General features: G+C 39.7%; 1 protein-coding gene across 1 annotated transcript; it reads right to left on the bottom strand.

The window, feature by feature from the left end:
* Positions 1-4,512: 4,512 nt before the first annotated feature.
* LOC149848179 (uncharacterized) lies at positions 4,513-8,156 on the bottom strand. The gene is made up of 6 exons (XM_090003571.1): positions 7,880-8,156; positions 7,307-7,533; positions 6,760-7,018; positions 5,934-6,019; positions 5,079-5,257; positions 4,513-4,819 (listed from the first exon to the last, which is right to left on the bottom strand). The coding sequence occupies exons 1-6, from the start codon at positions 7,973-7,975 to the stop codon at positions 4,596-4,598; spliced, it is 1,071 nt and encodes a 356-aa protein (XP_089859697.1). The 5' UTR covers positions 7,976-8,156; the 3' UTR covers positions 4,513-4,595.
* Positions 8,157-11,703: the final 3,547 nt, after the last annotated feature.

Raw genomic sequence — 11,703 nt, 5'->3', positions numbered from 1 at the left:
GTAAAGGTTCCTTAGTTATAAAAAAAAAAAAACTTTGGTAAATGGTTGACCACAGTGAATTAAGGCCAAAAAATTAAAAATTTCTAAAACACCATGAACTTTGCTTTTCTCCTATGTAGTCGCCACAACATTGCCTCTAACCCATTACCTCTCGTTGCCTGATTAAGCATTTCCCAGCAACTTCTCCGGTTAAATATTTTCATTGCCACTTAACTGGATCTGACAGCATTTTTGGTATCTTCTCTAGCCTTTTTTTTAGTTTCTATGGCTCCACTATCAATCCTAAAATTTTGCTGTCAGATTGGCATCAAAAGGAATTAATATATACAAATACTAAATGAGCATGTTCTATTTAAAACCCCTTGAGTGTTTGAAATTTATCTTCTTACAACTTGCCTTTGGATTTCATAATATGAACATTTTTAACTGAACCGAAACAATGTTGTGTCAGCCTTATTACGAGGCCTAAGTGCGATCATTGCAACAAATTAGGCCACACCAAGGCCCGTTGTTACGGGCTCCACGGATATCCTAATGTGGCTGTCAAGACGAATATGTCTACCAATGATGCTGTCAATCCCGTTGCTATGCCTCGCGAAGCAGCTGCCATGCATACATTCATGCCTGAGCAATACAAAGCCTGCTTGGCATTCATGTCCCAAGGTAAACAGAAGCCCCAGGTTAACTTATCCTGTAAATTCTTGCCCCTTTCAATTGTATGTCTCCTTATTAGGTCATAGACACAGGTGTCACGGATCACATAGTTTCTAGCATATATCTACTTGATTCAAAATATGATCTTGCGTCTTGCTCACCACTAGAACTACCCACCAAACTTTCTGCACCTGTTACATATATTGGATGTCTGAACCCAAAGTTGCATATATCCAACGTCCTTTGCGTGCCTAACTTTAAATACAACCTTCTTCTCTCAGTTAGTAAAGCTATACAAGATTTACAATGTGATGTCATATTCATTAATGATTCTTGTGTATTTCGGGACCAGCACTCGAAACTTATTATTGAAATGGGTAAACTACAAAATGGCTGGTACGTCTTTGAGGACGAGGGTGAAGTCACTCTTTTTACTTTTCATTCTTCTCATATTTGGCATTATCGTCTTCAACATATTTTACATTATCGTTTTCAAACTCTTGTTGATTCCAATAAAATAAATTCTAGCAAGTTTGATGGCGTGTGTTATATTTGTCCCCTTGCCAAACACATACGTTCAACTTATACATATTGATTTATGAGGTGGATATCAATCACCATTGTTGTCTGGTGCACATTATTTTTAAACCATCGTGGATGATTACACCTGTTATACTTAGGTATACTTGATGCACTACAATTCCAAAACATTTTCTTTAATTCAAGATTTTTTTGCTACGGTCAAAATCTATTTTCAGACCTAAATTCAAAAGGTCAAGAGAGTGATAATGAGAGTAAATTCTTTTTTTTTCATTAGAAAGGGATAATCCATCAACATAGTTGTGTTTTCACACCTCAACAAAACGGGATGGTGGAAAACAAACACTGAGCCCTTCTCAATATGACTTGTGCCATGCACTTTTAAGCCAATCTTCCTATAAAATTATGAGGAGAATGTATATTGATAGTTACATATCTCATTAATCGAGTTACCAGCAAAGTCCTAGCAGGAAAAACTCTATATAAACTTCTGTTTTGCAAGAGCCCTAACTACAAACATCTCAAAGTTTTTGAACGTTTGTGTTATGCTCACAACATAAACCACTCCCATAAGTTTGATAGTTGAGCCAGAAGATACATCTTTATCGAATATCCCTTTGCTTAAGCATTTTATTGTTTGTAAGATCTTAATTAACTCCCATTGTACTTTCACCAATCGAGACATTTTCCATGAGCACGTCTTTCCTTCTCTATCCACCACATGTGCATAAGATGACAATCATGTTGTTGTCCTACCCATTCCTATCTCTAAGCCTGTACCAACTGATTTTCTTCATATCCAACATTACACTCCCCTCCTACCAATAAGCCTATGTCGGCCCCTATTCCCACACATGTATCATCTAGTCTCGATGTCAACCCAGTTCCCTCTCCGTTTGGCGACATACCTGGTTCATCCAACACCCACCACACTGTCCCTACCAGACAGTTCGCTCGAGCGCACTCCACACCCTCTCATCTCAAAGACTATCACTGCTACGTTGTAGCTTGCTTATGCCCGTCTGATGTCCAAAGTGCTACCCAGAAAAGTACATGTTACTCTCTCACTCATTATCTTATGAAAATTTTTATATCCCTTATCGTGCCTTCCTTGTAGCCATTGTTCAAAACCTTGAACCTCACTCTTTTTTCCAGGCTATGCAATGTGCTCATTGGAGCGAGGCTATGTCGGTCAAAATTTGAGCTTTCGAAGACAACCACACTTGGACAATCACCAACCTCCTTTCAAGCAAACATCTCATTGGCTGCAAGTGGGTCTAGAAGGTTAAGCATAAGTTATATGGTTCAATCGAATGTTACATAGCTTGGCTTGGTGCCAAAGGATATACTCAGGTTGAGGGCCTCGATTACCATGAGACTTTTGTTCTTGTGATCAAACTTGTCACCATTCGTTGTCTCTTGGCCATTGCCACTATAAAAAATCAGGTCCTTTATTAGTTCGACGTCAATAATGCTTTCCTGCAAGGTGATCCTTATGAAGAAATTTACATGTCCTTACCCTCAGGGTTTGGCCGACAGGAGGAGCAGCATATTTGTCAGCTCAACAAATCCATTTACGTACTTAAACAATCGTCTTGTAATTGGTTTGCAATTTTTTTTTTTTTTAGGGAGATTGGTTTCCAACAATCCAAAGTTTATTACTCCCTATTTTCATGCATCACTAAGCAAGGATGTGTATTCGTCCTCGTATATGTAGATGACATTGTAGTTGCTGGAATTGACCAACTGAAAATACTTCTCAATAATGTGTTCCGTATCAAAGATCTAGGGGTGTTAAAGTATTTTCTAAGGATTGAGGTGGCAAGATCCAGGAAAGACATATTCTTATTACAACACAAATATACATTAGACATTCTTGGGGATCATGGTTATTTGGGGGGCCAAACCATCAGAAATTTTTTAGGGAACAACATTTGAAACTTAATTCAAAAGAGGGGGAGTGTTTGAAGGATCCAACCCATTATTGTTGCCTTGTGGGGAGATGAATATATCTGACCATAACTCGGCCAGATATAGTATATTCCGTACATATACTAAGCTAGTATATGCATAAACTAAGAAGGCCTCACCTTCTGTGTTACCTTAAATCCACACCTGAACAAGGAATTTTATTGTCATCAAATAGTCGGTTGCAGTTATCAGGATATTGTGATTCAGATTTGGCGTCATGTTCAGAAACTCAAAAATCCACTTTCGAGTCCTGCACTATGATGAGAACAAGTCTCATATCTTGGAAAACGAAAGAAGCAGACGATCATGGCAAGGTCATCGACTGAAGCAGAATATAGGTCAATATCTCTCGCTAGTTTGAGTTAACATAGCTGAAATACATGTTAACAGACCTAGGAATCAAGCATTCTCAACCCATGCTGATGTTTTGTAACAATCTGGCTGCACTTCATATTGTTGCCAATCTATTTTTCACAAACATACTAAACATATAGAAATTGATTGCCACGTGATAAGAGAAAAAAAATTAGAGTGGTCTGATTCCTACTTCAGAGCAATGTGTAGATGTTTTCATCATCAACCCTGTCATCAACACTCACGCTCAGGGGGAGCATGTTGGAACGAGTATCAATAACATAACTCATGTGGCCTCATTTGGTGGTTGACATGGGCTGTCCGGGTCTCATTTGTAAATTGGTTCATTGTATGTAACTTTTCTATTATTCATCCCTACAATTATGGGATTGTAAGTTACGTCATCCTGTGCACATATAATATACCTTGAAAATAAAAAAAGATTTTTTTCCCTCACCTCTGTATTTCTCAGCTACTTTTTTGTTATCCTCTTCTTCTCCATCGTTCAACCATTTTAACAAAAAAGGCCAATTTTTATCTCCATTCGTATGTGTTTATCGCAAAATATGGAAAACAAATTCGTTTGTTGTTTGCCAACAACCCGGGCAGGAGCCTCGTGAAAAAATGAAAAAAATTAAAATGCTGTCCAATAGCATGTGAATAAATTGCCGTTTTGGATCTTTTATCGCTATGGGTACAACCACGCTTCAAGCATATGGGCATCCATTAAAATACCACAAGATTCTCAAGTACAGAGGTTTTCTTTAAACATAAACAACCATCACTGATTTTCACCAGCTTAAGCACCACCAAATATCCGAAAATCTACATGATACCTATCTTACACAGTATGCCAGTCAAAACGAACCAAAATTATTCACAACTACAGCTGTCTTCTCTCTACAATCTACATGCCCATACATCAAGCAATTTGTAGCAAAGCACAAGCAAGATGGGTAAACTCAAAGACGTGGGTTTTATAAATCATACGGTATAAAGTATAAAACTCGCTAGAATATAACAGTGCCTATGGCCGTCACATACTGCATGAGAGAGAGAGAGAGAGAGAGAGATGGTCAGTCTCTGTGGTTAAGGAAGAAGCGGAAGTCAGGGTGGTGCTGTTGCAGCTGAGCGAGCCAGGACAAGGTGGAGGTCCAGAGCGAGTAAAGGCGATGCTGGTCCCCATCACATGACAGCCACACGTCCCCTTGCATCTTATACGTGGCGATGCCGAACGGAGGCAGTCGGATCGTCGACTGCTCCCTACTTCCATCCATATCCGATGTCTCATTGTGGTTGTCTGCATTCAGTGAAGATCAACCAACACGTCAAACAACGGAGCAGGGATACAAGGATCGGTTGAGTACCCACCTATGTGACACTGGCTAATCACATGACAGCCTGTCACATAGGCAGTCACTTAATGGATCTCGTTCACAAACAGAGGACGATGATAATGAGTTGGGATGGTCATGTCATCAATCGGACTCTCAAAAATCCTGGCCCGGACCCATAATCAGATATGCCATGGATGTACAAAAAGTTTACATATCCAACACAGCAAAAAAAAAAAAAGAAGCAATCGTGGACATGCATATATAATGTAATGATCAAAGTGCCAGCGGTGTGTAAGGTGCGAGCATTGCCTTGAAAGGAAAAAGACAGTGTATGGTAAGTGAGGAAGCACGCTGACAGATCTCGCACCGGACGGCTAGCCGGAATATGGTAGATTGGATACCTACAACACAAATGACAAAAAAAAACACCACTTAAAACCACATATCAATGGTATAACCAGTATAGCAACAATGTAATTGTTCAAATCTAGGGAGGATGCTCGCCCAATGTTGTCAGTATCGGTGCGTATCGGCCTGTATCGGCTGATACTTATATCATATCGGCAGAAAATCAATACGCTTCACATTTGAATAAGCTATTATTTAATAAATGTAAAAAATATTAAAATTTATTTTATTTTAATATTATTTTAATGGTTTTAACACATATCACGTTATGATTGATACATAATATTTTATTATTATTTTTTGACCGATACAGAACGATTCACTTGAGTTTCGGTATCGCCCATACCGATACTGACTACATTGTGCTCGCCACCCACAAAGGGTTTGGAAAATATAGGATTCAACATGACGATCTTGGCAACAAACTAATTTGGTATTATAGCCAAAAAAAATGAGAATAGACAATGCATTAAGTATTATAAAAAAGGTTGATCTTGTAAACAGAATTATGATATTATGGTTATTGGTTACAGCTGTTAGTTTTGGCATGGCATTACACGTTGAAGTCCGTATTCCAAATTAGTTGTTATTACTATTGCTAAAGAGAACGGTTTAAGGCATCAATTATTAGGACTGTTGAATAAGAAGGGTTTATGGCAAGGTTCTTACCAGGCAACAGACATCCAGCTTGCAGCAGAAAGGTCAACGCTTTTCAAGCTGTATAGCTCTGGGTATGCTCGGCTCAGCTCATTGATCTTCCACAAGCAAAAAATAAAATTAAAAAATGCATGTTAAATAACAGAGAAAACAGCTGTAACCAATAGGACACCTGGAGGGTCGGTCTTAGACCAGCTCATAAAATGAGCCGAACAAAAGGTGTTCATGCTTGGCTCGGCTCATTTTTGTGGTAAGCTAAGCTCAGCTTGAGCTCATGGCATAACAAGCTGGTCTTAAACTGTCTTGTTTTTAATATATATATATATATATATATATATATATATATATATATATATATATATATATATATATATATATAACGACAATCAGACAACTCCCTTTGAGCATCTCATCGATCGGACATTATATATTAATTTTTGAGCATCTCATTGATCGGACATTATATATTAATTTTTGTAATTTATTTAGTAAAAAATATGCTTTAAAGGAAGACTTTATGACATAGTTATGTTTCTTAGACAAAAAAATCCACGGCTCACAATGCATTTAAAACAATATTACAATACAAAGTATTGTGGGCCATTGATTTTTAGTGCTTTGAAAAATACATCTAGACATTCTAAAATTAGTAATCCAAAACAAGTCACCCACTAAATGAATGAATGATAAAAATTCAATATATAAAGTCCCAAAAACTCGATGCAGTAGATTATCCTCGATTATAGATTTTAGACTTGTTGAACTGTCCCCCGTTCCCTACTCATCCATGTCCACCGATCCAATCATCCACTAAAAGAGGGCAGGCTAATGGGAATACCTTTTCCATGAGGGGGACTCTGGCGTGAGGGGGCGCGTACTCAAAGTATTGAAGGTAGAGGTGACCCAGCCTAACCCGTGGGCTCCAAGCGCTCTCCTGCTCGCCCACGGACTGTTCGGACCCACAGTCCTCCCACGACTCGGACTTCCCGGTGCTCCTGAAGCTCAACGAAGGAGAGCTCTCCGAGTCGCTCGAGCTGCTCGTCTCGTTCCCCCTCGACATCTCGGAATCGCTGCAGTCACCGTCGTTCCGAGGGTCCCTGTTCTCATGGAGTCAAAAGTTATATACACCACCAACACGGGATCCCATTATCTTGATGTAGAGCCGGTTACAGATTTAGAGAACAAGATAGAGAATCCAAGTGGCTATCAAAAAAAAAAAAAGAGAGAGAGAGAGAGAGAGAGAGAGAGTCCAAGTCCAACCATGAATGGCGCTCAGTACAAGTGGGACCCACAGTGTTTTAGTCAATCCAAGGACACTATCAAGAAACTGGGGTGCTTAGTTCCTCAGACACACCACACAGAGGGGGGGAGAGAGAGAGGCAAACCTGTGAAGGTCGGGAAGGGGCGGCTTAAGGGGAGTGGTGGTGTAAATCTGAAGGGCGGAGAGGTAGGGGACGTAGTACTGGACCACCCTCTCCCTTCCATTCACGAGGACGGGCATTCCCGCCCCGTACGCGCTCCACTCGTCGTAGCAGCCCCACAGATCAGCCAACCTGAAGTACTGAGTCGGCATTTCCTCCAACGGCTCCCACGCTCTGCTCTCCTCCATCTCCTGTGTTCAGTAAATCATTAAGCCCTAAACAAATCACCAGGAAGAGGCTCGGATTAGTCCATCCGATTCGATCAGGTTAGACGGCACGAATCGGGAGAATTCTAAAAAGGATCTTAAACCAGATTAAATCAACCGAGTTTCCTCAGTTTTTCCTCAAACGATTCTCTGACGATAGAGAAAAGAAACCAGAAAAGACGAAAAAATCGGAGTCAATCTGGCTCTACTTCCGAGTCATTTCAAACTAACATGCTTCTTGGATGAGACTTTTGAGAAGATACAGGAATCGAACTGGTTTTATAGAGTTTTAGATATTACAGAACGGAAAACATAAGGTTCGGCGTGGTACCTTCTTTAGAGGTATCGCAGGCACGGATGGAGTCGTGCCGTCCAGAAAGCGATCCAGATTCGAACCGGGACTCATCTTGGAGAGAAGCTCGCTCATCGCAGACAATCTCCAATATGATCACCCCGTCTGTGTGTGTGTCTGAGAGAGAGAGAGAGAGAGAGAGAGAGAGACTACTTCACTAGTTGCATTGCAAGCGAAGAATATTCGCCGAGCTTCACGCACAATCTATCCCCTTGCAATTGCGTCGATCTGTCAACACAAAGGAAGCAATTTTATTCGATCGACTTCCGAAGACTCGCGTTCCGAAAGCCCAAACCCGGAAAAGAGCTCCAAAAACCCTCAAGCTTCTTTCTGAAGACTATTCTTCTCTTCTCTGACTTCTCATTAGAGATCTGCGTTTCCCCTACGCCAAAATGAACGCCTTGTGTTTGAGATTTCTATTGCTCGATGATAAGAAGATTTGAGAAGTCGCTCCTTCTTTGCATCTACTTTGCTTTACGCCGCAAGGTCACTCTTCGCTCTAACTTCTCTACATCTCAATGAGATATCTTTCGGCCGGGTAGGAATGGCTCGTCTACCTCCGAGCATGATTTATTTCTACGCCAAGAAAAATACGCCGCCCAGCTACTTTCAAAATCAAGAACGAAGACAAATGCTTACACAAAAGGATCAGAAAAAGGAAACTTTCAAATTCCGAAATCTCATGATGGACTGTCCGTTTCGTTTCACCGTCCCAAACTGCAGAGAGAGAGAGGACTGCATTTTAGAACTCCAGATTTTGCAAAATCATCTAAAATCTGAGCTCGAAACACTCCAAAGTACGACTGAGTAAATTGACGAACTCTTTTCAGCTCCCAAAGATAAAATTTCGACACTAATCAAGTAATCGATCAACGATCGAACCTACAAATACGAAACAAGAATGCCAAAACCGTCCAAACACAGGGGAAAATGCGCAGGATGGTGGAGTTTCTAAGTCTTATGATCTTATCTACTGCACACCTAGGAAATGGTCAATACAGGAAAGCAATGCGTGAAAAAGATCAAAAAAAGGACCTCAATTTCCACTAGTGAGCTAACGTAAACTGAAAAACAAGGTCCAAAAAGGACACGTTTTCTTCTTTTTTATAGAAAAGTAAAAACCCACCGCAAAATCAAAACTTTAATTTTCTAACTAGAAACAACACCCGAGACGCATAAATGCATCAGGAAACCGAGACGTATCGAGATGGAAGAACTGAACTCGCAAGGATCACCGTCTAGAAAGTACCCTATAGCTTCAAGGGAGAAGAGTACAAGGAATTGGAAACATTCCGAGACGAATAAATTACTCTTTCCAATGAAGAAGCCCAAGAACCTCAACGGAACGTCTTCGAGGAATCGGAACTTCTCCGAGACGAAGGAGCTCGTCTGCGGATGCACGGACGGCCATCAAAATCCAAACTACTCGTAGAAAGGAGATCGTAGAGCGAAGATCGATCGGAAAAAACGGACTACGAACGGGAAAATCGGTTGCCGGAATACGAACTTTTCTTCTTCTTCCGTCTCCCGTTCAGAGAGAGAGAGAGAGAGAGGAAAGAAGACAAACGAGAGGGAGCGAGAGAGAGAATCGTGGGAATTTCTCCTCTGTCGAGACGCCGCAAAATAATCGCGAGAAAATGAAACCGATCATCACGATCGGAAATGGCGGAGAGTGACACGTGGCTGATAACCAGTAGACGAGCTTGCGTCCGTCCGATCAAACGACCCACGGCCGTCCGATCTAATACAAATGGTGCTCGTCTTCGGCCCACCGTTATGACTCAGCGCCTCCGGACTCGAAAGCCCGACTCCAGAATTCCGATTAGTCGAGCGTGACGCACGGGAGCTCTTAAGCGCTACCTAATTTTGAGGTTGGAGTCCGGAGTACGGACGGGGAGTGGGCTAACGGAATATGCGGGGAGGAGGTAACGGCGTCGGTGAATCAGATGACGGGAAACTGGAAACGACGTGCTGCAGCACGTGTAGGTGTTTGGGAGATAACGAAGAGTTTTTTTTTGTTTCTTTTAACAGGAAATTACAGAACTATTCGATAACTTTTGGTCAAGGACGAAGAAGACCTCTTCTATTTGGGATGGGAAGCGTCAGCTGTGAAGCATCTAACCTCTATTATTAAATTACAAGGACCTACCTTTTGACTGAAATTTCATTTCTGGTACCAGAATTTTTTGAAATTCCTGATATGGTCCTATATTTTTCTTACAATGGTCAAATATCTAACCTATCATTACCCTTAGTCAATTAACATAAGTTAAATATTTAAAATAACAAAAATACCCATCTGCCTTTTTTCCTTTTCATTCACTAATATATTTGTTATGGATCTTATTAGAGTGTTAACGGGTCAGCCATTTATTGATTGGGCAATACTCAGCCCTTGACATCCTCAGATCCGTTTTTTTTTTTCAATGGGAAATGTTGGGTGTCAGATCCGGTTTTGGATCTCATCTCACAATAAAACCTATTAATGTAAGTAAAGAAAAAAAAAGATCTTATTAGACCAAAATTTTAGCAAACACAACTTGAAGGTTCTAACATAGATATAAACAAGATAAATTAACTATTTAGTCCTCATTTGTACATATGCTGTCCAGTATGAAAATATGGGTCAGATCTACTTTTATATTTGTTTTTTGAAGTTTGGTTCTAGTTTTAGACCTATATCCGAGTCAGGTGACATGATAAATTTCTAAATCCAGTTAGAAGATTCGAGTAACTGGAATATCTAAACCAGCAAAATATATAAAAAGATTTTCAAAAGCTTTTTAATTTTTTCTAAAATTGTACCATATATACAAATGCCATCTAATTAAATACATAGCTTTGTAGAAACAGACTCTTAAATTGGATGTATAAAAATGATCTTTTAAGGATTGAAAATCAACCACTCAAATTTTTTATAAATACTCAAGCATACAAAATCACATTTATCGATCTGGTTATGAAAATCCAATAGTCAATTCCAAGCAAGTGGATTATGCTGAATACATCAGCAGGATTAGATTTGCAAAAAAAACTTATAAAAATCTTTAATACTAGTTTATATATTTTGTTGGTTTACATATTCTAGTTTAACAGAAGATTGGACCCTTTGATATGCAGCCCTCTGAAAACGACAAACTCGACAATTTCATGTGAAAAATGAGTGATTTTAGCCTGATTCTAATTCAACTGTAATGATAATTTATGTCCAGCACAGACCCAAATAATCCTGAATATATATTTATCATGGATCTGGCCCAAATTAGAACAAATGTTACCATAAACCGAAAGTAGGTGGAGGTAAGTTTATAATATGTAATAAGGATAGGTGCTTAGAAGGGCATTCATGCATTTTTAATGAACAAAGGTGGAAAAAAAAATCGGAGCACTATAAAGCGTTCCTCCAGGCTGTGTGACAGGTTAATTCAAGGTCTTAATATGACCATAGCGGAAAAATATAGGATCATATCAGGAATTTAAGGAAAGGTGAAACCTGACATTAAATTTTGGGTATGCTCCCATCATTTGGATGGGTCTCATTTTTTTTTTTTTTTTTATTATGGAAAAACGAAAAAACATATTAGTTAAAAGAGGTCGGGGTAGGCCCAGGAAGACATTGGATGGAAGTGATAAGAAAGGATATGAATGCTTTGAACCTCACCCAAGACATGGCATTGGATAGAAATGAATGGAGGAGAAGGATTGATGACGAACGGCATCGGAGTGACATAAAATGAACGGCTCACAATGAGCCTCTTCACCTTGTTTGATAGTGTCGTTCATTTTTAAGAAGAACGGCATCC

This window comes from Nuphar pumila, chromosome 1 (assembly GCF_984573655.1).
Source record: "Nuphar pumila chromosome 1, dmNupPumi1.hap1.1, whole genome shotgun sequence".
In the NCBI taxonomy this organism is placed as follows: Eukaryota; Viridiplantae; Streptophyta; class Magnoliopsida; order Nymphaeales; family Nymphaeaceae; genus Nuphar; species Nuphar pumila.
The sequence above is the reverse complement of the archived record's forward strand: the minus strand, read 5'-3'. Positions and strand labels throughout refer to the sequence as shown.

What these genes read in the sequence shown, in the direction of transcription:
- LOC149848179 (XM_090003571.1), bottom strand. Translation starts at nt 7,975, where the DNA reads ATGAGCGAGCTTCTCTCCAAGATGAGTCCCGGTTCGAATCTGGATCGC. An exon ending in GAGTCCCCCTCATGGAAAAG is followed by an intron (nt 6,020 to 6,759) that starts GTATTCCCATTA and finishes TGCTTGTGGAAG; the next exon opens with ATCAATGAGCTGAGCCGAGC. An exon ending in AGCTGGATGTCTGTTGCCTG is followed by an intron (nt 5,258 to 5,933) that starts GTAAGAACCTTG and finishes TTTGTGTTGTAG; the next exon opens with GTATCCAATCTACCATATTC.